Here is a 26,196-nt window from a genome sequence, read left to right as displayed (position 1 = left end):
GCTTGGCGCATTACACCCACCGTCTTATTATCTTATGGTCACCTGTTTGTCAGCCACCCCTGCAGGGTAAGCTTCTGGAGGGCAGGAGTGCCTAATAAAGGTGATTGCTTGTAGTAACTGTTCTCACCACCTTGGCACTTTATAAACCTATCTCTTTGTTTTGCAAGTAAAGAAACTGAGGGTCAGCACCTTTCCAGTAGGCACACAGGGGACTACCGTCAAGGCCAGGATTTGAACCCAAGAGGCCTGGCTTCAAAGCTCGTGTTGAACGGCCTTTTTCGCCTCATGAGGTGACTAGCGCCTGACTCACAGGCCCGCCGTGGGCTTTTGCCGAATGAATGAAACTTCAGACCTCACTCACTTCCTCCCTTTCTTCCTTATTATTTGCTTATAAATATTGTTTATGACACCTGTAATATTACATAAATATTATAAATATGAGCTTATCTCTAAGGATAACTAGACAGTCTATCTTAGGTCAGTTTTTTTTTTTTTAACAGGGTGTAATTGACTGTTTACACTCTCATTTTTCTTATGTAAGCAAATTAGTAAAAAGTTCAGCTGTGCCGAGTCACACATATATATTTTCACAGGCAGTTCCACTGGGCAGCCCCAGGAATCAGCTCCTCGTGTTACATTGAACATAAAGCTCCTACTGAGAAAAACACCATAGCAGCCATAGTAGGTAAAAATTTCAAGCGGAAAAAAACTAGGAAAACTAAAAATTTAAAAACTCGGCATTTCTTCTCTATTTTTGACATAACCAAGGGTTTCTAATCATGTGCCTCTCCTCGACTCGAGTCTTTATGCGTGTGGCCCCAGGACATTCCTTTGGCAAAGCAGAAGCCAAGATCGGAAGCCCTTGCTGATATGTCGGTGGGATTCTCCAAGGCAGCTCGAAGATGATGAAACCGCTGTAATTACACAGAGTTGAGGTCCTCATGGTGGACCGTGCCCACGTTCAGGGTTTCTGCACCTGTGGTGTGGCCCTGTGGCGTGAGTCTTTGGGAGGGAACCAGGCGGCCTGTGCTGGCATGTCAGGTACAAGTCCTTCGTCATCTGACAGCTTGAATTTTCCAGCACAGGACAATTCCTGATGACAGCTCTAACAGGGCAGAGCCTACAGCCTGGTCGGGCTGGTCCATCAAAGCATTCCTTGGCATAGAACCGAGTTTCACACAGGTTCGGGGCCAGCCCAGCTGGTTCCCGTCTTCCTCGGTGGAAGGCATGATAAGCAGGAAGGTGATGCCCATGTGCTGTTTGTGGACGTGAGTAAACTCAGCAGGCCACCAGCACTGGAGGTAGGCGCGTGTGAGGAATCCGCGGGAGAAGCCCAGTGTGCCGTGCGGCTTCTGTGCCCATCACAGCACAACCGCTGTGACCTTTGCCCATCTTGGAGGGGCTTTGACTTTTTAACACAGCTTCTCAGATGGCAGGACTAATAAAATGTCTCGTGATTTGCAATTTAACTTACTGTGCAGTGAGAGGATTGGCAAGGAGTTTCCTAGTAATTGTCCACTCCCAGCCCAAAGCCATTTGGTAATTGGGACCTCACCTAATATGAATTCACAGCCCAGAGCAATTTGGCAATTGAGGCTTCACCTAATCTGAACTTACACCAGCGCAAGCTGTAACTTGGCGCGTCCCCAGACCTGGCCTCGCACCAGAGATCTCTTCTTTACCTGCTTTTCTGTGTTAAAGGTGATTCCTGCTCAGGACTCCTAGAACTGTCATGGCAGGAAAGGTCTGTAGATTTAGTCTAGTTGGACCTTCTTAGAGTTGACACTAAGACTAAACATAAAGGCTCAGCACCTTGGTGTGGGAGCCAGAAGGACCCCTGAGTCCAGGGCTCTACCCCCGCCCCCTAGGCTGCCCCCTTCTCTGCTTATTGTACAAAAAAAAGCAGGCATCTCTTAAAGGACTAGTATAGTAAAGCCATTATGTACGCACAAGGTGCTTAGGGAATCGAGTAGATTTCTCTGCTGGCATTCAGTGGATATTCGAGAAAGTTTTGCTCAAACCTTTATTTCATATTCTCTTTGTTTTGGAATACCTTCCCTTTCCCAAGCCATTACATCCTTTCTTCTCATGCTAGAATCCCCTGAGTCCTTACGTGCTTCCAGGAAGATTGCGAATGATTGTGTGGGGGTCCCCTGCCACTGTTTCAGCAGACAACTTCTAACAGTTTTCTTTACAAAGCATTTCGTGCTCATTGTACGTAAATACATGACTAAACAAATAAGCACACAGTATAGAATTATACAAAGCAGAGGGCAGCAAACTCTGTAACAGGCCAGATAGTATTTTCAGCTTCGAGGACTGTACGCTTTCTGTCAAAACCATCAACTCTGCTATTGTGGGGCCAGAGCAGCCGTGGGCACCATATTAGTAGATGGACGTGGCTGTGTTTCAATAAAGCTTTATTTATAAAAGCCATTTGTGGACCAGATTTGGCCCATGGGCTATAGTTTACCAACCTCCATTCGCTCCCTGACCCCACCCCCCAGAGGTGGCTATTTTGAGTCCTGTCTGTGTTCTGCCTGTCATGCATAGAAGTGTTAACAGATGTGGAGTTTAGTCACGTAAATTTTGTCACACAGAATGTATAGTTCTGTCTCGTTTTTCTTCTGTTTCCTAGGCACAGGTATGTGTGAGGGGCACGTACTCCTTTCTGCACAAACAGGACCATATTTATGGTGCATATTGTTCTACAGTTTCCTTTTCTTCACTTGGCAGTGACTCAGTGTCAGTGCTTAGAGATTTATGACATTATTTTTAATGGCCACAGAGTGGCCTTTTTCTTTACCCTCCACCCAGAAATCATACCAAATACAAAGGAATCATTTGTAAATTATTAACATGTAAATAACTGCTGGCCAATGGTCAAAGACGATGTCTCGTGTACTTCACGTTGTCCCACATGTCCTGGTGGCACTCGGTGTTAACGTTTCTGAAGAAGGGGTTGCTTCAGCCTAACTCACTCCCAGCCAGACACTGCATGCAAGTGCTGAGTTAACATGATTTTGCATGACCATGAAGGAAGGGCTCAGGGCAAATTTTAGGGGCATCGTCATGGTCGATTATGAGATTTCTGTGAAATCTTGAAAATTCCAAGTTTTTGGTAATTCTGCAGAATGTGAGTTGTGGTAAAGAGGAATAGACCCCACACAACATGCTTTAAAGTTCCTCCCTTTACAGTCTGCATTTGGAGGTGTTCTGTGTCTTTCCTATTGGTGCCGTAACAAAATGCCACAAATTTGGTGGCTTCAAACAGCTTAAAACAGCTCTCATAGCTGTGGGGGCCAGATAGCTGAAATCAAGGTGTCAGCAGGGTTGGTTCCTTCTGGAAACTCCGACAGAGACCCTGTCCCATGCTTTCCTCTAGCTTCAGATGACTTCGGGGAATCCTGGGCATTCCTTGGCTTGCAGATGCATCATTCTCCATCTTTGCTGCATCTTCACATGGCCTTCCTCTCTACGTCTCTGGATCTGTCTACTCTTTTCTTATAAGGACGTGTAATTGGATTTAGGGCCCACCTTAACCCAAGATCCTTAATTACATCTGCAAAAACCCTTATTGCAAACCGAGGTGCACTCCGAGGTTCCAGGCGGACATACCCTTTGGGGGCCACAGTTCCACTCACTCCATGAGCTCTGTCTAAAATTCAAAGTGCTCTTCCTTCTCAGGCTTTTCCTCTTATCGGTGAGGAAAGGGGAAAAGCCTCATTCTTGTCATAATCAGCAGCCCCACAATTTGAGGGGAACCCTAGGAGCCCCAGGAATGGTACGTGCTGCCAGCCATTGACAAGTTAAGATCAGTCACAGAGAAGCACCTGCCGGAACTGCCGGGTTTCTAGGAATTCTCAGCAAAATAAGATGCTAATGATAAAGGTGTTTGCATGTCTGATACTTTAACTGAAAAGGAAGCAGAAGGAAACTTTCTTTTGTAACCCTCAGGAGTTCTTAGTTCAGTTGGTACCACCCGAACGGCAGCTGTCTCCAGAATTACCCAGTGCTGATTGTTGAGTTTTGAAGTTTGACTGGATTCAGCGTGAGGCTCAGATAACTAATACTATCTATTTATATAATTTCTTAGAAAGTTGTATTAACGAAAAAACGAAAGGTTGGGGCCGGGTATGTGATCTGCTTTTAGTAGTTTGAGTCAAAAGCTGTTAATTTGTGTTGCACAAGGCACTTGGAGGCAAAAAAAGGTTTTAAGTGTTTAAACTGTGGAATACCCACTCACTTCAGATTGAGCACCTTTGGTCACAAATGACAGAAAGTCACGGCACACAGCCGTCTCAGTGTCCTGAGGCTGCCATAACAAAGTACTACAGAGTGGGTGGATTTAACAAAGCAGAAATTTATTCTCTCACAGTTCTGAGGCCACAAGATCAAAATCGAGGTGTTGGCAAGGACAGCCTCTCTCCAAGGCTCCTAGGGGAGGAGGCTTCCTGCCTCTTCCAGCTCGCGGTGGCCCCAGGCATGCTTGGATTGTGGCGTGTAACTCCAGGCCTCCTTGCCCCTTGGCATTCTCTCCTTATCTATCTCCCTTTCCTCTTATGCGGACACCAGTCCTTTTGGATGAAGAGCCAAGCCTGCTCTGGTGTGTCCTCATCTTAATCAGTTACATCTGCAGCAAACCTGATTGCTCATTAGGTCACGTTGTGAGGTGTCGTGGGAGTTAGAACTTCAACATAGCTTTTTAGGGGACACAATTCCACCTGTAACACCAGCTGAAACAGAAAGGGACTAACATCGCCAAGCTGCTGCAGGGGACAGAGGCGACAGAAGCCAGGGCCTCCGGTGCCCTTGGTGTGCCCTCAGCTCTGCCGGCTTCTCCACGTGTGCACGCATGCTCACAGACTCACCCTCCCTGTGTGAAGAGGGCGCAGCTGCAGCAGCCGAGAACTTCTCAACTCCTCAGAAAAGGCTCTTTCTCCCCTAGAGGGAGGTCCCATTGGGGAAGATTCCATTGCAGTTTGGTCACCTATCCAGCCTGAACCATTTGCCATGGCCAGAGGTAGGTCATGGAGAGAATGGCAGCTCCTGTGTCTGAAGTTGGGGGAGGACGAGCCTCCCCACAAAAGCAGGGTAGTCTTGACAGGCTTCCTGGGGGAACTGTGAGCTTGGTGTCACCACAGCTACGTGTTACTTTTAAATGACCCTTGTCTTTCCTTGCTGCTGTTGTGATCTTGTGTATGGATTTGTTCTTTCTCATCCCCTGAGCATTAACCTGGACTAACCCACTTACAGCCCTGGGAGATGTCCTCAGATGGGTTATTAGAGTTTTCATTTCTCTGAAAGGTCAGTGCATTTGCATTCGGGCAGAAAGCACAGGGAAACTAGTAATTTAATCTTTAATCCCAAAGGATGCGATGGTGGCAGATATCAATGGCAGGTGCTTTTTGCCTCTTATTTTAGTTTTCAATCTAAAGCTTTTAAACTTCTAAACAGGATCAAACTAGTATAGAAACTAGTAATAGACTTCTAAATGGCCTGTGGGAAGCCTGTTTCCTGTACTTTGAATGCCTTTTTTTGTATGTGTTCTCATGCACTCACTGCTAGAAAAGGTACTCTTTCATGTCAACTGTAAAAATTAATTCAGGGGATGACTGCATAAATTATCGAAACAGCTCATAATTCAGAATGCTCATTCCACTTCTTAATTACATTTGCCTCTAGCTAATACTGAGAAATAACTTTTTATTCTGAGTCTACTCTGAATAGCATAGAAAAAACCTCCTGAGATAACTAATTTGAAGTTAATCCAAGAAGCGATGTCATATGGCCTAAAGGCAAGACATAGTGATTCCTTTGGTACAATTATTTAAGGGATGGCATCACTTAGAAACTTTTCAGGCTTGTGATGACATTTTTAAGAGTTTCTGTCTTGGAAATTATAAACATGACCCAAACTGGTAGCTAACTAGATTCTGCCAGGACACTAATCCTTGCTGTCTCTTTAGTAAAGAGTATATTTCTTGGCGGCATTGAGATCATCACCTTTCACGAAAAATCTATTGGTTATATTCATAAACTCTGGACAAGACAGAAAGTACTAGGAACCCATTTAGCAGTTCTTATGTTCTGGGTTAGTAAGGATGACGTTTGCTCTCACCAGCCACCAGAATTAGTGAGGGACTTTAAATTTACATGGACTAAGTACACTAATGCCACAAGCCAGGTTGGACTTACCGCTGGTCATTCACTACAGGTTAGGAAGGGGTGAACTGAAGCCATGTGGACCTGACGAAATTGCAGTGATGTGCTATAAACCAGCTCAGGATAAATTGAGTGTGAAATCATTACTATCAGATGTTGCCTGCCAGCGGGTTTTCGTGGATGTATGTGACCATTATTTTTGCTTGATTTAAGAGGTGGTAGAATACTGGCCATTACTGAAGTGAAGCTAATTTCTTTCTGTTCTGAGCCATTATACTGAAGGGGCGTTTGAAACACATTTTTCACCTAAGGTAACTGCTTTTCTGCAAAGAAGAACCAATATTCTCTCTTTCTACCCCTTTTGTAATTTTGTTCTCTAAATTCATCCCATTTATCAGTTAAATGCACAAGCAGTAAGAAATGAACTTTCAGCTGATCACTGCACATAGAAATCATATAGAAAAGTAACTTTAGATAAAGAAATGTCTGGTTTTCTGGATTTGCTTTTGTCGATAGAAAATAAATTCTTGCGTTTTGGTACGCAGAGTAATGGAAAGGAAGATCCTTCTTATCTTTCTAATCTCAACTTACAGGTACATTTTACATGAAGTCTTCTCTGATCCCTTGAATCATAATGCGCTATGTTGTCCACACCTCTTGATCCAGGGGCACAGAGTCTTTTAGGCAATGAATGAATGCTTATTGAGCGCTTACTGTTTGCACAAATTGGGGGTGCAAAGATGAATAAGGCTCCTGCTTTTGGCCTCATGCTGGCAAGCCTCTGGCCCCTAGAAGACACAGCATGACCTTAGTATATACTAGGTTTAGTATATACTAGGTACTCAGCACATGTGTATTGCATTGGGTCTTAACGCATTTTCTTTCCCCAGATGGTTCATCCTGGCCTCCATTATGCACAGGGAAAAAAAACCAGTCCTTTGTTCAGGCTTCCGACTTAATACACTCACTACTTTTGAGCTCAGCATCCCCCACCAGGCTCACCTGGGTGAGCTTATGCACATCACAGCTGGCCTGCAGCATGAAGCCAGGGCAGCTTTACTGTCCTAATTGGACAGAAGGCAGTTGACTCGTCTTGAATGGGGAGTGCCTGGACTGGCCTTTCTGCTCCAGGAAAGTGCTGAGACAGCATCTGTCCCCCTGAGATAGTTTGTTAATAAGAAAATGATGTAAACTGTGATGATATAAATGATATAAATGCCACTGTGTTTGCGTTTGAGCTAGTGGAGGAAGGAGAACTGCTTGGTCCCACAGGAAGGGGAGGCCTTTAAACTTTATGGTACTCTCTGGGTGGCTGGGAGGAAATGTTGGAGAATATAGGTAGTTGGTGTTTCTGCTGAGAGTTGCAGGTAGTTTCTGCAGGTGACCTGTTTCTGGCATACTGGAAGAATTAGAAGTACTCTTTGCCAAGAAATGCGCTAGGAGTAAAATTACAAAAAAAAAATGGGACTAACCTTACCAAAAGGGTGAGGGGATTATAAAAAGAACTTTTAAAAGAGAAACATAGCTTAGAATAAAATAAAATCTAAATGTGGATTCAGAGATATAGCTGCCCTCGCAGTTTTATTCTGCCACTTCTCTGCAGCATTACAGTTTTTCTCGGCATTAGCATGCTCCGGGTCTCCTAGTTTGATGTATAATTCATTCTTTAAACAAGAATTTAATATTTCATGCTAGCTGATTGCATAATTATAGTTATAATACGCAATTATGAAAGACACAGTCTCTGCCTTGATGGAACTTAATAGTTGGTGTTAAATCGTAAAACACATAAATATCTACAAGCTCAAGGCACCACATGAGTGGAATAGATAAGGTTCAGAGGAGGGGGATCGTTTTCAGGTGAGATTGAAAGGAAAAGGGCCCCAGAAAAGGCAGCACCGGCACCAAGCTTGGAGCGTTGGTAGCTTATTATCGAAAATAGATGATCTTTACAAAAATACCTAATATATACTCAATACCCATTGGGCTCTGGAAATGCAAAAAAAATGAGTGAGACAGGGTTCTTGTTTCTAAGACGTTAAAGACTAGTGAGAAAATCTGTTAAGTAACCAGTGGTTGTAATATAATTTATTGCATCAGATAAAAGCTGTCTACTTTATACCAGCGTATAAAAGGTGTATATTTGGGACAAGAAATAAATGCAAATGGAAGGGGATGCCTAAGTCTGGGGAGCTGGAAGAGGCTCGTTCTGGTTCAAAAGTTCTCAGCCTGGGCTGTACCCGGGAATCGCTTGGCGAGCAATTAAAGGTGTCGACCCCCAAGCCTTCCCCAGACCTACTTTGCCTTCCTGAGGGGCCCCTATATTTTTTGAAGTTGGACAGGTAGGTTGAGGCCAGATTATGGAGGCTGCTGATTGCCAAGATCAGGAAGTTCAACCTTCGTTAGTAGCCAATGGATGACGTTAGAGACTTCTTATCCAGAGAGTGTTGTGATCCACACGGTGTATAATACAAATCAGCCTGGTGTTGAAATGTCCTTAGCTCCATAATGGGCTTCTGAGTCCAGGGTGCTGATGAGCAGGAAGGGAGAACTGACCCAAGAGGCACCTCTGGCATTTCTGTGCAGAGTAGCCACTTCGCCTGGACAGCCTGGCTTGTCCTTTCTGTCTGTCTGTCTGCCATCAGAGGAGCTAGCTGGCTTTGACCGAGTTCAGTAGACTTGGCTGCTGAGGACTTGGATGCCTTGACCTCAGAATCCAGGCCAGCATGTCACCCTGAGCTTGCCATCAGCTCTGGTTGCACAGACTGACACTTGGAAGATTACAGAGCTATGGGACCACACAAAACAGGAGCCTAGATTTCACAGAAATCTCTCACCAATGTATGTGGCTCAGGCCGTCACCTCGGTCCCAGGGTCCAGCCATGGCAGGGTCACTGGCTCCCCTCTGAAAGGACCCCTGTCACCCAACTGTGACTAGTAGGAGGTGCAGCAGGTGCAGCTGGCAGGGCACCCGCCTGCACAGCGTCGCCCGCTTATCCTGGCTCCAGTCCCTGAGGCCTGCCCTTCCAGAGGAATCCAGAAGACTCGGGCAGGGCAAGCACCCGCCCAGCATGAAAAGTCTGGAATGCGAATCTGAGTATCTGTTTCTTTGCAGGATACAGAAACACTTTGATTGTCATCCAAAGGCCTAAGACTCGCCTTCAGTGGGCTCTGATTTGGGGTATTGCCAAACCTAGGGGTCCTGAATTCTTTCATACATCTCTCCTCCTCCTTAGAATTTACTTTTCACTCTGTTTTTTCTTCCTACTGACAATTAGAACTAATACTCAGTAATGGCTAGAAGCACCCCTCCCCGCCACTCCCAGTAAAAACCATCGAGTCTGGGCTCTGTTGATTCTGGGCAGGAAGGCGTAGTTATTGTCAAAGGAGGTGAAGGCCAGCCACAGCAGGAGAGGAAATCAGACAAGGACGTTTTTAAAAGCAAGCTGTGTTTTTCCGACTGCTCTGGGATTGGTTCCCACCCTAAAAGGCTCCTCTAACTCTGGGGAAGAAAAAATATTTTTAGTCTGATAGTGTGCAGTATAGGCAGCCCAGAGCTGAACCATCTGTAAAGGAGTCGATAACTCAGAGCAAAAGTTTTAGTGGAACCAGCTTGTAAGGGATCGCCCAAGACCGTAGAGCAAGATGCGGGCTACGTGCAGGGCTACGCGCCTTGTCCGACTCCCAGGAAGCCCTTTAAGAGTCATTTTAGAAGAGAAATAATAAAGAAGGAAGCGAGTACAGTGGGAAGGGGAAATGTTTAGAATTCTTGGAGCGGGATAGAAATCACAGAACTGGAATGTACTTTAGAGATAACTTGGCAAAGATACGTGGTTGAGGAACTGGAACCTCACTGATGTGGGATGGCATGTTCGCTGTACACTGTGTAACAAGTTTACATGTTTTTAATGAAGAAAAATCCCTCCCTTCTGCATGCGTCCTACAGGTTACAAAGTCGTTACTAGGATAGTAAATAAAGGGGACCCCTGTCCCACGGTCTGATGCCGCCGGACCTCTCCCGCCCCCTCCTCTGCATTTAACTGTGCCATTCGGCCGCCAGGACGTGCATATTGATCATTGATTCCCTTGAGGCAGCAGATATGGAAGAGTCCCTCCGGCTTGCTGTTATCATGCACCACTAACTCCAACGTGCTCTCGTGTTGGAAAGGAGACTGGGAATGAGATCATGAGTAATAAGAAACCTTAAGTGTTTGCCCTTGCACAAGAGACAAAAATTATCCAATTGGGATTAGATTTCAAGAGTGTTGAAGTTGAAGGCAAATATTTATCTTCTGGTGTTAAGAAAGGAAAGGATGCAAAACCTTTGACCTTGACTGTAGGGTGGTGTCTGAGTTTGGAAGGCAAGGTCATATGAAGTCAGAAGCATGATGGGTTTCTCTTTGTCCTTTTCCTGGAACGATGCTAATTGCTCTTACCCCATGCAGAGTGCCAGCTGACTTGCCATCCTGCTCAAGGTTCACAGCAACATTCCACTGGATTCCAGAGTCTCTCTCTCTCTCAGGCCCAACTTCCTGAAGAGACCCCTTTAAAATTCCTTTCTGACTATAAGTATTTGGAAAGAAAACAACCTAGAGTCATCCGGTGTTTTACAACCTTCTTCATCCTCTCCCTCTGTCACATTCCTTTAAGTGAATTTATATTAAATTAACATTTCTTTTACCTACACGGCAATCTTGAAAGCTAGGCAGAACCACTACTTTTATACCCTTTTAAAATAATAGAACATATAAGTCTTTTTCAGAAAGTACATAGGATTGGAGGAGGTAAACATTTGGGTCTCTGTGTGTCAGTCATTCTGAAAACTCAGTACAAGGTTCAAAACAACAGATTTCTCAAAGCTTGTTGTCATTCCTGACATTGCACGCACAGAAACTAGGGCAGCCTAATAACATGTCTAAAATGGGCCGATCAGCCCCTCCTAAGGAACTGGGACCTTTTTCTTATCAACAATTTCAAATTGTCGTCACCTCAAGTGAGTTACCTATTGTGCAAGGCCTACTGCATCTTACTGAGTGGTGAGCTTCTGTGCTCCGTGATGATTTGTGGAAGGATGGGAGTAAGGGGGGAAGAACACTTATTATTTTTAAGCTTAGCAAGCTACCAATTTTCGATCTTTCTGACCTTTGACGTGTAGCAGGATGAAGGGGAAGGTAAGAATGAATGGAGTTAATCAAAAACCCTAGATTTGAACACTAGCCCTATAACTTTAAAGACTTTTCTTAGCCTATAAACAGACATAAGAATAATAGGGTACCCATCCCACGAAGCTTTGGGTGGATTAAATGTGAATGTGCTTTCTAAACATTCCACTATAGGATAAATGCAAGGGGTATTAGTAACAATAAAAATGATGAATAAGAAACGTTTACACTCAGTCATGAGGGGAAACATTCTAGATATTTTAGTAGCCACTGAAGTCCATAACCTTCCAAACCCAAATCTTTTTCGCTGTTTCCAGTGGGCCTTGGACCTAACTAGAAGAACACATTTGAGGCTTCATGACAAAGACCTGCAAAGTGGTGCAGACAATGCCAGCCATTGCCTGCTGATTTTGAGTGCATTTAGGAATTAAATACGAAGGTTATTTGCATTCCATCTATGTCTTTCCGTCAGTTCAAAGGATATTACCAACGAAAGGATGAGGATGAAAGGATTGAAAATCACTCAGTGGCACTCTGGAGGAGGTCGAGCAATAACAGATACCTGACTGCATTAAACTATAGAGCTTTTACTTAGAGACCATTTTATTAAAAAAAAAAAAAAAAAAAAACACAGATCATTCACTTCACAGAGGTTAGAAAAACACTTTGGGAATCCATTTGGCAAAGTACTCTTAATTTGATTCTCCTTATTTAATTCCTTCAAATCCCACTCAGATTAAAATCGTAATAAAAGGCAAAAACCACTTTGCACAACTGGTTGGCAGCAGCTGCCGAAGCTAAACCTAAACATACCCAATGACCTTGCCATATACCGTCTACTCACAGGTGTGTGTACGATAGAAGTATGTATATATAATTCATCAAAAGACATGGGCAGGAATTTTCACAACAATATTGTTCAAAACAGTCAACATCTATGACCCAAATGTCCCTCAAGAGTAGAATAGATAAATAAAATGTAGCATATTTACACAAAGGAATACTACGCAATCATGACCTAGTGAAGAACAACTACTCGCACATCACGGATAATTCTCACAGTGTCAAGTCAAAAAAGCTAAATGTATTTGCTTCCATTTATGTAAATTTCAAAAAAAAAACAAAGTTAGCATGTGGAGTTAGAAGTCAGCATAGTAATTGGATGGCTTAGTGACTGGAAGAGTCCATATGAGGGCTTCTGGGTGCAGATAATGTTCTCTTGATTTAGGTACTAGTTGCATGATGTGTTTACATTAGTAAAAATTCACTGAGGTATAAATTTACAATTTGTGCATTTTTCTCAGTGTACGTTACACTTCAATAAAGAATACAGAACTGTATCCTTTACTTCTCTTTCAGCTGCCATCATGGTACAGGGAATGGTTGCTAACTGGTTTAGAGGGTTTCAAATAAGGGTTTCTGTTAGCATGTTTATTCTCCAGACATTTCTAAAGAAATTGCTCCGTGGAAAGCGAGAGAGATCTTAGAGTTATGGAGACACAGGTGTGGACCATGTCTTTAAAGAGATGTGTAACCTAATGTGAAAGAGGGGGAAAGATCACCTGCATTGACCGATGCCAGATACTTTGCTACTTACCTGTGGTTAATTTTCATAACAGTCCTACATGGTAGAGTTTCTCATGCCAGTTTTTATAGATAAAGAAATAAGTCAGTAAAGTGCTCAAGGCCAGAATGCAGACCCTGGGTTCTCTTGGTTTCAAAGCCCATCTCTTTCCACTCTGAGTTGCACTGTGGGGTGGGGCAGACAGTTCAGCCTTAATAACAGGAGGTAGAATCAAACACGTGGACAATACGAGCACAGAGCGTGGGAGCGCCAGGGAGAAGAGGTTAGTCCTAGTGCGAAGGTCCATCCTGATTGCTTTCAGATATATGTTTTGCCTTCAATATGGTTATTTACTCTGCCTTGAAAATCGGTAAAATATCCCAAAATACATGTTAATAAAATGTGTCTTCTCAATCATCTTAGCCATCTTTTTTACATCATACAAGAATTATTTTTCTAGTTGCCTAAGATGCCAAAAATGAGAGAAGCAAATTATGCATTGTAGTGATAATTGGTACAGGGAATCAAATTTGTGTCTGAAGATCCGGGTTGTTTCCTGATTGTGACACGTAGCTGTGTGACCTTGGTCTTGGTACAGCCAGTCACTTGGCCTTTGAGCCTCAGTTTGATCACCATAAAACAAGAAGAATGATGTCACCTATTTCTAAGGATCAGAGAAGAATCCATTAAATACTGTGTGTGAAAGCACACCGCCGCAGACCTGGCCGGGAGATCCCCAGTTGCTGCACTGGGTTAATGCAATAGTCCAGATTTTCATTTCAGCTTCTCGTGGGGTCCCGGGAAAGTTAATAATTGCACCACAGTCCAGTTTCTCTTTACATACAAAGAGAATAGTAATTCCTCTGAAGACAGAAACAATGACTTAAATTTTTTTTTCATGTCTCTTTATTAAGAAATACTTTACGTACCATAAAGTTCACTCCTTATAAGTGTACAATTTGATTATTTCATTACACTTATACAGTTGCGCAGCCATCACCACAATGCAATTTTAAAACTTTTCCATCCCCCATTCGATTAATCCAATCCTAAATCCTACTCCTAATCCTAGTCTCATCTCCATTCCCAGCAACCACCACTCTATTTGCTATCTCTAGTTTCGCCTTTTCTAGAAATTTCATATAAATATCTAGTCTTTTGTGTCTGCTTTCTTCCACTTAATATCGTGTTTTCAAGGTTCTACTACGGTGTAGCAATAGTTCATTCTTGTTGCTTAGCGGCGTTTCATCACTTGGTCCACGTTTTGTCTGTTCACCAGCTGACAGTCATCTGGATTGTTCCCAGTTTGGGGCTGTTAGGAATAACACCGCTATGAACTTTTACGTACATGTCTTTGCATGGACATATGTTATCATTTCCTTTAGTGCGATGCTTAGGAGTGGAAGCGTGGGTCCCATGGTGTTTTAATGTTCAGCTTTTGGAGACACTGCGAAAGAGGCTGCCAGAGTAGCCATATCGTTTCACATTCTCACAAGCACTGGATGGGTTCCACTTTCTCCACATCCTCCTCCATGCTTGGTACGGTTAGTCTATAGTTATAGCCATTGGAGTTGGTGTGTAGCGGTATTTCATTGTGGTTTTAATTTTATTTCCCTCATGACTAATGATGTTTGAAATATTTTCATGTGCTTATTCGGCATTCATGTAGCTTCTTCAGTGAACTGTTAGTTAAATCTTTTGCCCATTTTTTAATCGAGTTGCTTGGCCTCAATTTATTGAGTTGAAATACTTCTTTATTCTGGATACTTTGTCCAGTTTTAGAAATACATTTGCCAAAATGAAATTTCTTTCAGTCTACCCCAGGTCTTTCTATATTAATGATGTCTTTGGAAGAAAAAAAGGGTTTTAATCTTGATGACATCCAATTTATCAATTTTTCTTTTATGGATTATGCTTTTGTATGATATCTAAGATATTTTTGCCTAAACCAAGGTCACAAAGACTTTCTCCTATGTTTTTTGTCTAGAAGTTTTATCTTCTATATTTAGATCTATGATCCATTTAAAGTTACTTTTTATGTGTGGTGGGAGGAAGGCGTTTAGTTGGATATGGATAGCCAACTTTCCCATCAGCATTCGTTGCAAAGGCAACAAAGGCCCTTCCCCAACAGATTGCTTTGGCACTTTCTTGAAAATCAACTAACCATAAGTGTGTGGGCTGACTTGTCACTTTCTCTATTGTTCCATTGACCTCTGTGTCTATTCCAATGCCAATATGTTGCTGTCTTAATTACTCGTGGACTTATAATAAATTTTGAAGTCAGGTAGTTTAAGTCCTCCAACTTTATCCAATTCTTTTTCAAAACTTTTTGACTCTCGTATGTCCTTTGCATTGCCGTATAGATTGTAGGATCAGCTTATCAATTTCTGTAAACCAGCTGGGATTTTAGGAGAGATTACATTGAATCTAGATATCAGTTTACAGCTACCGGTTAAGTCCTTTAAGAATGCATACCTTTATAGATAACATTTATATAGCACAGTTAGATTGCAAAGACCGCTTTAGAGTTTTTGCACTTTATTCCTTGGCAGGAGATGAGAAAGCAGTAACTATCTGCAAAAAGTCATCATCATGCCTTTGCTCTGGGATGTGGCCATTTGTTGTGTTCTTTACCTCCTATTAAAAGAAGGGAATTGGTGCTCTTTTATATTTTGAGCAGCTTATCAAAGGAAACCAGAACAATGGAAGCCAGTGGTATATTTCTTTCAGCACTATTGTGTGCATCTTCACTGGGGAAGACAAGCTGCCACCCCTCCCTCTGACATAGCACATGTGTTTGAAGCAGGAGTTGCGGTTGGCGAGGTGGAGGGGCTGCAGGATGCTCTCATCTCTGTAGCCTGGCTTTGCACAGACTTCTGTAGAGCTCCCTGGGCTTTGTGAAAGCTGTCTGAGCAGACTGGTTTATTCACCTTTGCCCAAGTAACAAACTCTGGGCTAAGGCACACCCTCATTATCCTGCCTGTTCAGGATGTAGCATCAGGAAAAAAGCCTCCTGGAATAGGTGAGTGTTCAACTGGAAGATCAAGCCAGTCCAGTCGTGTTGGAAATCTCTCCCACTTCAAGGGACAAAACAGCAAACGCAGAGGAGGCTGAGTCAGCCCCCACACTGCCTTCCTGCAGGAGTGAAACAGAATTCGCGTGATTCTCTCTCCCTTCCCACCCATGCTCCTAGCACATAAGCAACACATTTCTGTTACTCCTTTGTTTCTTCATGTGCCATCAGGTTTGGCATTTTAGTACCACCCAGATTGGTGTTTTCCCATTTCATGATGCTTTACATAGACTCATTTCAGTGCTTCTGAAATGAAAAAAAGAGCAGCTCACTTCTGGTTCTCACCATAGGGCCGTCATTCTTTACACCCATTCTTTAAAAGGCTCTTGGGTATGGCACATGCACAGTATATTTAGAAAACGGATGTAGACCAACACATCAGACTCCGATCATTTGTATGTCCTTACTCTGAAATCACCGTCATCCAGAGCTGTGTGTGTGGGTCTCAGGGGCAAGAAAGCATTTCGTTTATTCCTTTGGGTATTCTGACTCCATCTCTGAGTCAAGTTAGAGCTCTGAGGAAAAAACAAAAAACAAACAAACAAAAAAAAACAGACTTCAAACCTAGACCTCGATAGTTTAACTTCCTTTATGGAAATGACTTCATTCAGTTATCTTTCAGTGCTACGCCCTTGGTTTTTTTTTTTTTTATTTCCAAGGGTCTATATGAGAAAGAACTATTTGGACATTTCCAGCCGTCAGCGGAATTAGTGTGGAAGATGTTTTTTCTGTTCAGAGCTGATGTCGCTCTGTGAGGCTCCCGTTGGTCCTCGGAGGAGGCAGTGCAGTGACAGTGGGCAGGCGTGGGGTCAGGTGACATGGGCTGAAAGCCCAGCTCCACTTCTCGGAAGCACCGAGAGCTGTGGGTAAATCGTTCACTTCGAGCTTTAGTTTCTCTGCTTGTAGAACAAGATTGTAAATAGCATCCACCTCACAGGGCTGTTTTGAGACTGGTCACTTAATGTCCTTGGTGCAGTGCCTGGCACAGAGCAAGAGCCCGTGGAGCCTCAGCCTAGGATTCCTGTCACGAATTTAGAATCGGAAAACCTTGGCCTCTCCAGTGACAATTGTGTGTGGCCGTTTTTTCATACGGTGAGACTTTCGCGGCCCATTTTCGCTTTTGTTCTCACCTACTGAGAAGGTCAGATCACGACAAACATGTTTGCCTTGCTTTGGGGCCTTTTGATTTTTTCTTTTCCTCTGAAGCTTTTGTTCAATTGTTTTTAAATCATGGCTTTCTCTGATAAGCATCTGCAGGTCCCTTTTGGAAGTAGGCAGGGCCTAAGTTATAAATGGCCGAAGGTTGACCTCAAAGGCCACCTTCCACATCTCCTTGGTTCGCATCAGGAGTAGAGCACTCCCAGAGAAAGGGGGTGAGGAGAAACTGAAAAGGGACAGTCAGCTGTCCAGGAGTTAAGCAGATTATCAGGCAAGCAGATTATCCGATCAAGGACCAAGGACGGGGTCTATATTTGCAATTCTCTTTTTGTCCCCCTGGTGGCCTATTATAGCTGGCCCAGGGCTTAGTCATGACACCAGCCCTTCTCCTGGGGATCAGACACTGTGGAGTCATTGCTTAAACTCCATTCCATGCCACCAAGAATTTCCTTTCTCTACCCAAATTGCTTTTCTGTTGACACTGCCATGCGAGCTTAGGGAAGTACGAGATTTCTCACAGAGTCTTAGAATTTTATAGCTGAATGGGACTTGAAATCGTCTAGTCCAGCCCTTCATTTTTTACAGATGAGGTACCTGGGGCTGGAGAGGGTAAGTAATGACATAATTGTGGTCTCGTGATAACAAATTAAGGAAGGATACCCAAATCTCCTGATTCCAAATATGATAGCCTTTTCCAGGGTCAGTCACCCCCTCACCACCCCATTTCCACAAGGAGTTCAGAACTCCTTTCTACTCTTCTAGACAATAGATTTCATCAAAAAGGTGCTGCCTTACATTAAATCCTACTCCAAAGTAGGCAGTATGTAGCCAAATGTTATTCTAGCCTGGACACTAAAGTTCATATTTCAATTTAGAGATTAACCAGATAGTCATTACAACTACACAGATCTGACTTACTTGGCATATTAAAGGCAAGCAATGTTTAGCAGTTTGAAAGTGTAGGCCGGTGCTTTACAAAACTCAGCTAAATAGGCAAATTGTTTATTGTCCGTAGAGGTTGGTGTCAGCCAGAATGTAGACTTTAACATGTGCTTTTTGAGTATGTGAAAATGAAAAAAACAAGGTTGTAATTTCTTTAAACAGCGTACAAAGATGGATGGAGACTGGCGATGGCAGGCATGCCTAGAGGTACATCTGGCCTCGCGGGCTCAGGCAGAGCTAGAATGGCCATGTGTGGGCCTGGGGCCAGGTACCCGGTAACCCCTGCTTGTGAAATCACTTGTTCCAACAAAGCTCACACTGTGCTTTAGAAGTTCATAACCAAAAACCTCCTATCCACAATGAGTTGTGAGTTAGTTATCTGTCCTTATGTGGGCACTATTTAGTCTTTTATTTTGCTTATGATCTAAAATTCTTTTCCTTCTTCTAAAAATGACTTCAATTTAAATGATTTTGATTCAGCTACATCCATTTTTCAGTTAGTTTGCATACGACCCCGCGTCCGTGTTCAGCTCTTGATACTTTTCCTGGCCCTGTGCACAGGGCTTGTCTGTGAACCGTCACGGGTGCCTGTGTAAGAAGAAATGAAACAGATGTGGTGGCTCATGCATGCAAAGGAGGGGCTCACTTATTTTTGAGCATCCGGCCCCATGGCCCCCCCCAGGCCTGCACTGCTACCTAACAAAGGCTTTTGAATGGCCGTGAAACTCCCCTTGGATTCTGGCTCACTGGATATCTTGACAAGTTCAGCATCGTGGGATGAACCTAGTGCCTGGGTCAAGACGGATGTCCTTGGCATTGCGATGGTATTGTTCTTAGCAGTGCTTTTGCTGCTGATTGGTAGAGAAAAGCCCTGCCCCCTGGGGCCTTGATGTATCTTCCATCCGCCTTCTGTGACAGTTCACATAAGACAGTTATCTCTCAGTGTCTGTCCCTGGGAAAGGGTAGCATTCAGAAAGGCTTTCTTCAGCCACGCCAGCAAGCTTCTTTTTATGAATGGCACCGGGACCATCTCTGTGCAGAGGATTATTGTATTGTTATTCCTATTATTATTATTCCTATTATTATTATTCCTATTATTATTTGTAGCGCATCACACCATTTTCAAAATGTCATTTGATCATTTGTCCTGACAGTGTCACTGTGAGGTAGTTAGAGCAGTCGAGTACTACATGGTTATGGTTACTGGTTATAGTAGCCGTTAAGAACATGTTCTCCATACGGAATATGGTCAGTAATAAGGTAATAACTATGTGTGGTGCCAAGTAGGTACTAGACTTACCGGGGGGAGGAGGAGGTCATTTTGTTTGAAAAAAAAAAATAACATGTACTCCAGAGCCAGACCGCTTCCCCGTCATGTGACCATGGACAAGTTTCTAAACCTCGCTGAGCCTCACCTTCCTCACCTGTAAAACAGGGAATCATAGTAGTTCCTACATTCCTAGGTTATTATGAAACAAATGACTAAATATTTACGAAGTACATAGAATAATGACTGATATAGAATAATTACAATAAAAATGTTCGTTTTTATTATTATCATCAACATCATCGTCTCTACTTTGCAATAGAGGTTCCAAGAGTTTGTGATGTGCTCAGGACCATATTTCTAGTACAGGCCGGGGTGAAAACTCAAACCCGGATGTCATGACTCCAGGAGACGTAGACTCTTCCTCCCCTCTGTCTTTATTTTCTCATTGCAACACAAAATACATTCTCGCTGTAAAGGATCGAAACGATACGGAAGAATACAAAGGAAGTTGGTAGGGCCCAAGCCCTGCTCTTCCCTCCCTTTGAAGAGGTAGTCGCAGCGAAGTGATGCTTGTGCATTCTCCTTATCTCCTCTCCTCGCAGGACGCACTATGATATCAGCGTACGTATATACCTGTGTGCTGTCTCTGACATGAATAGTAGTAACAGGGCCCGACTTACAGGCCTGATGAGGAGATGCAGGCAGTATGCTGGTCTGGTCCTCTCTTCAGCTGCATGAGGTGCGTGCTGTTCTTCTACCCATTTCATAGATGTGGAAGCTGAAGTTTGGAGAGATCGTCGCCGTCACAAGACCACATAGTGCTGAAACTGGATTTGAATCCAGTCTCGCTTACCCCAGTGTCTCCATACTCTTGACTACTACTCTACATGACTGTATTATAAGCAGTATTTTTCCACGTGATTTTTTTTCTTTCCATGGTAGTACATATACATTTACTTCATTCTTTTAATGGCTATATACAATTCAGTATTTTACTTAACCCCTTTCTTATTTAGGTTGTTTTCTGTTCCTTTTTTCTTTACCATTTTATATAATACTGAATATCTTTTGGGCATTCGCTTTGGGGCATGTGGGAGAATTTCTGTAGGATAGCTTTGAGAAGTGGAATTTGTAGGTCACGGAGTACGTACATATCACATTTTTATAAATATTTCCAAAGTTGCCTTCCAAAAAGGATTTTGCTCACCAACAGTGTGTGAGAGTGCCTCTTTCCTCACACTAGATTTTTTTTTTTATCTTTGCCAATTGGATGAAGAAAAATTTTTTTGCCCCAAATTGTGTTTCTCTGATTCCTGGTGGAGCTGAGCTACTTCGTTACTTTTGGGGCCATCTATATTTCCTCTAGAAATTGCATTTTGCCCATTTGCTGTTCATTTTTTATTAAAGATGTTCCTCGTATATTCCGGATGATAATCTTTTGTCTGAAACACGTGGCATGTCTTTTCTTCCTGTCTCGTTACTTCTCTAAGTGGGGAACCCATTGCTCTCACCTCTCATCACATCTGTGTTTTCAACTCATTCGAAACACCGCTTCTATCATGGTCCTGTGTGTGGCTTCTCACCTGTCTCCTCTCCTGTTCCACTGGCTTATTTTCTGCTCCTGCACCAGAATTAAAGTACTTTAATGATTTCAGCCTTAAAATATCAGGAAGGGGAAATCCCCCCTTTCATTACTGCTCTTTTTTTCAAAAAATGTCTTTGTATTTTTGAGCATTTTTTTTTTCCTTCTGCGCGAGCTTATAAAATTAATTTGTCTAGTTCTGAAGAAGAAACTCCTATGAGGACTTTGAGAATGCATTGCATTGACAGGTTCATTTTAGATAACTTGGTATCTTTACCATATTTAGCTCTCCCATCCAGAAATACGGTGTCTCTAAGTCTTTTATGTCCATCAGTCAGTTAAGTTCTATGGTTTTCTTTATGTAGATCTTGCACTGAAGGGTTTATTTGTTGCTATTACAAATGGGGTCCTGTTTTCCTGTGACGCTGACTTAATTTATATTGCTAGTGAATGGGGAAACTATTGGTTTTTATGTGTTAATTTTTTATCTAGCTACTCGACTGAACTCTTTCATTAATAACCTTTATTATATTTATTTCTTTTCCTTGACCGATCACATTGGCTAGGACTAAAACAATGTAGAACAACACTGGTGAAAGTACACGTCCTTGTCTGGTTCCTGTCCTTAAGGAGAATGCTTCTGATCTTGTACCACTAAATATGATGGATAACTTTTTCAGCTCGAATACAGTTCTTTCTATTCCTAACTTACTGAGAGGTATGCTTTTTCACTGCGCCAGATTTCTATCAAGAAGCCTTAATTTTTTCCCTTCCATTTTCCTTGAGAATCCAGAGATTGCCTTGACTGGGGCCTCCCAGCATGGTCACCCCAGCTGAGCCAGCGTGGATTAGGACTTAGCAATATCTTCTCCCTGCCTCCTTGTACTCAGATCGAACCTCGGATGGCCTGAGGGAGGGAGCTACTTTGCATTGACATTCCCTATGCTCCCCTCAGCCCCTGCCTCCTGGGGGGAAAAACTAAACATACCATGCCGACAGGAACAAGAGCACCGCTTCTGGAATCTTCTGGCAAATACCACTGAAAAGATTGTATTCCTGGCTTTTAAATGACTTCAGATTTTTTTTCCACTCGATTATCTTGAGCAGCCGAGTATCATCTCACACTCTGGTTGCTAAGCGGCTTTCGCCATTTCTACAGGAGGGTGTGAGATTTGTAGTTTTCTATAGGAGGGTGTGAGAAAGGAGTCACTGCCTGCCCTCTGACTTCCCGGTGAGCTTTCCTGTAGGCTCAGGGTGCACCCACTTCTAATCCTAGGCTCTCTGCACTGCCTTGCATATGGTTATTAAAAAATAAATGTTTTTCGCAATCGATTGATAAAATGATTTAATCACAGAGTACATTTGAGACTGTTTAGGCGGTAAGATTTTTTTTTGCTAAGCTATGAGCAAAAATATTTCATTTCGTCAGGCATGTATTTGGAGCATGAATCTAATGTGACTTGGCACCTGTCTAGAGAATCATCCCTGTGACCAGTGACATTTTGCTTCGGGAAAGTCAACACCTGCTGCGGTGGCATCTGTCATATTCAGGAGCGTAGCATGCCCATGGGTAATGCAGAGCCACCTCAGGAAAATGCCTTCTGTAGAAAACAATTAATATAAGACTTTGGCAAAAGGTCATTGTAAGCAGCGCAGAAGAGACTTTGGGCTCCTTTTGAGAGAAAGCAGTAGATGATATATTTTACTGTGGTTTTTCTCATCTTGATTGTAAATAAGGTGGATTTGATGATTTTCAGACTGTTTAGCTAAGAAAACAAGAACCTGCTAATAGGACCCTTTCATTTTATTGCTTTACTACAAACCATCATTAGCCTCCAACATCAGTTCGTATGTTAATGTTTTTGAGATGGGTTTTTTGGGGGAGGCGGGGAAGGGCGATGGAGCGGACTCATCTCAGGCATGTGATGTGTAAGCATCCAGGAGAACACAAGCCAAGAGAGAAATGAAAGGCAGAAATCGCAAGAGGCAAGGCAGCCCCTTCGTAACAGGCATGACTAGCTGGTCTTTGAGACCCTCCCAGTTCCTGTAGTGTTGGCTTCACCTTCTAGGGCTGTTGGTATAGGAAGTTTGGTTAATCGGGCAATTATTTTTCCTGCCTCAGCTTCTTTTTTCCTCCAAATCCCAAGTCCAGAAAAGAGGCTGGAGGCATGACCAGAAGAGACTAAATGTTCCCTACCTCTTTCTTGCAGGCAGGTGACAAACATTATCACCCCAGCTGTGCACGATGCAGCAGATGCAACCAGATGTTCACAGAAGGAGAGGAAATGTATCTTCAAGGTAAGATGGACTCAAGAACCCACTAAGTTCTCTCCACCTGGGGAAAGGAAACCTTTGCTCTGTTTGCTTGTTTATTTGTTATAGAGAAGGAGGCATTTCATTAGCTGCAAGGCCACACGGATCCAAAATGAATGTGGCCAGAAGTTACCTCATCAGTTAGTATTAATCAGCCAAGCAATTGAGTTGCTGGCAGTGAGCCCCCAAGGCTGTTAGCAAATGGAAGTGTTGCTGCTGGAATGAATGAATAGGACTGGATGTTTGGTGCTTTGGACCTAAGGAAGATGAGGAACATCTCCTCCCGCCCTTTCCATGAATGTGCTTGGGAAATAACATATCAAAAGAGAATGCTGCTCATTGGATAGCTGCTTGGTCTTTTCCCCTTTCACTATCTTGCCCTTAACCAGGCTTTCAGGAAAAACAACATCTCATAGTTAGTGAATTGCAAGATGACATAGTAAGATGACATAGCTCTCATTTTGAAAGAGAGAATTAGAGCACGCCCAAAGTCCCTGGAAGAGAAATAGAGAAGTTTCTGGTGGCATTACCAAGGAGCCATTAGATTTTTTTTTTTTAATCGACAATAATCTTGAGAAATTTTCCCAGTGTACAACTCTGACTAGTTTTTGTCTCCTCTAAAATTCTGAAGCTTCCCAGAGAGGCTTTAGGGAAAGATTCTTTTCCAGTCAAACAGTACCATCTGTGCAAGCATTTACTATTTTTAGCTGTGAAAGCATCATTAAATAGACAAGGGCTTATCAGTAAAATTAGCAGGAGCTGTAAGAGCTATTGCTCATTCAACTTTGGTAATTACTGGGTCTCATCTGCCTTCGCATATCATTTCTTCCTTTCTCTTCGCACATAACACTATGTGTATTTTTAATGAATGGTTTGTTTTGCTGTCAGTTTTTTCATGCAACCAAGAAACATCTACAGAAATTACCCTGGAATATTAAAGCAAAGCTTCAGCCCCTCTCCCCTGAAACACACTAGATATATGAGAACTTAACCACCCAAACATCCTTTTAGCTGTAGAATGATCCCTTTTAAAAATTATAATTTAAAAAATCACTGAACTCTACAGAGCCCAATAAAGACAAGTGACAAGAACCCAAATCTGTGGCCTCGTGCGGGCTTTATATGACACGGTTCCCTGAGGACAAGCTGTACATTCGCAGTAGCAATAGGCAGGTGTCACTTTGCATTTTCAGAATGGAGCAGATTTATTCTTCATTTGGTTTCCAGGCTTTTTTGAGGTTTTAGAGTGTCAATTACAGCACTCAAAGACACGAGAGTGCCTGTCAGCCCTGCGTCTGCTAGGAGCTGCGACTCAGGCTCCGGGTGCAACTCTGCACCTTCACCTGAATAGAGTGATTTCCAGCTGCGCACGAGTGCAGCACATTCCCACTGCAGATAACCAGCTGTCTGTCCAGGTGGGCTGCGTCCAGAATCCCCGGGATTGCTGTACGCCTTTTCTTGGGTTTCAGTCCTCTTCACTTGCCCTCTCGGGCACATCCTTGAAGAATGAGCAGTTTCATCTTCCTCGGCATCTGACTTCTCTGTGACACACTCCTTGTGTGCCTGACCCCTGGAGAACAGTGTGACACTGTGTGCAAACCCGGTGTCTGGGCCAAGGACTCCCACTCAGTAGAAGCTTCACAGCGAACGCTGCTCCTGGGCCCGACCCCGAGGGCCTTGGCTCTGAGCTGAGATCATTTCCCGTGCTTTGTCGCCAGCCTCAGAGTCAGCGTTAGTGCTGATGGGACTGTGTGTCTGTCCGGTTTTTGTTTGTTTTTCTTTTTTTCATTTTTTTTTTTTTTTGGCTCTGGGTTAAGCAAGATAGAAACGATTGTTTAAAGGGATTAAAGTATCATTCTGATATGAAATGTATTTTCCTCGTCATTAATTTAATATGATTTTAACTCAGTGGTATAAATAATTCAGGAATTATCTTGATTTGGTGTCTTTTCAACCACACACAGACTGCTGCTTGGAGAGTTAAAGATTTCAACAATAAAATGTAGAAAGCCTAATAGTCATACTGAGACTTTTATTAAATTCATGTCATTTACTCACTGCTTTCCACTTAGTAACTTTATTTGCTCAGTCTTTTTGAGTGCTTCTTCTAATTCTCCTGCCCATCGCCACATTCGGACATGCCCTTATGTGAACATAGGACTTACATATAGGTCTTACCCATAGTTGTATAAATGACACATATTTAGGCACACAAAATTATATAGGCTGGCTTGGATTCTCACAAGTTGAGAGCTTCCTATCGGAGGTAGGTGTTTTGCTTAGTTCTGATATATTTGTACCATCCGTGGAAGGGCTTCATACTCTGAGAAAATAAGGCATTGACTCAGGAACAGAAAATGACACTTAAGTAGTAGCTTTATGAGTGTACAAGTGAAGACTTCTTTTAGTTAATTAAAAGGTTGCATTTGTCATGTAACTTTCAACCTTTCTATTAGTTGGCCTGATTGCCCATATCTGTGTAGGTGACTATGTGTGATTGGAGTAAAATATTCATTGAGTTTTGCTTCTGAATGTAGCCTATCTGGTTTGACATTACTTCCCTCACCTGAATTGCTGGGTTGTTTTTGATGTTATGTAAACATGGCCGATGGCTTATATTTCTGAAATTAAACCCAGCTTGTAGGAAGCACAAAAACACTCTTGTGCCCAGTCAGTGGTCTCCGGTCTGGAATTGTGACCTTTACAGAACGAGCTCAGACTAGACGAGGAAGACACCGGGAGTCCGGAGCAGTCAGGGCTCATTTGGGCACAGCGCCTGCCCATGCCGGGGAGAGAGGGATATAAACCACTCTTGGAAGTTCTGGGACGACTGTGGCTTCGTTCCATTTCCCTTGCCCTCAGCTGTGTGCTGTGTCTTTACAGGTTCTACCGTTTGGCATCCCGACTGTAAGCAGTCTACCAAGACGGAGGAGAAGCTGCGGGTAAGGAAGTCGTTACAGCTGCGAT

At 43.1% G+C, this 26,196-nt stretch overlaps 1 protein-coding gene across 28 annotated transcripts in view; it reads left to right on the top strand.

Moving 5' to 3' along the window:
• Nucleotides 1–26,196, top strand: part of ABLIM1 (actin binding LIM protein 1) — a 288,773-nt gene that overhangs the window by 217,555 nt on the left and 45,022 nt on the right. For all 28 annotated transcript variants that reach the window (XM_016146396.2, XM_016146385.2, XM_016146382.2 and 25 more), the window contains 2 exons: nucleotides 23,127–23,214; nucleotides 26,113–26,171. In XM_016146396.2, coding sequence (XP_016001882.2) covers nucleotides 23,127–23,214; nucleotides 26,113–26,171 — 147 coding nt within the window. The remainder of the gene's footprint in view (nucleotides 1–23,126; nucleotides 23,215–26,112; nucleotides 26,172–26,196) is intronic.

This window comes from Rousettus aegyptiacus, unplaced genomic scaffold (genome assembly GCF_014176215.1).
Source record: "Rousettus aegyptiacus isolate mRouAeg1 unplaced genomic scaffold, mRouAeg1.p scaffold_m13_p_6, whole genome shotgun sequence".
Taxonomy (NCBI): domain Eukaryota; kingdom Metazoa; phylum Chordata; class Mammalia; order Chiroptera; family Pteropodidae; genus Rousettus; species Rousettus aegyptiacus.
The sequence above is the reverse complement of the archived record's forward strand: the minus strand, read 5'-3'. Positions and strand labels throughout refer to the sequence as shown.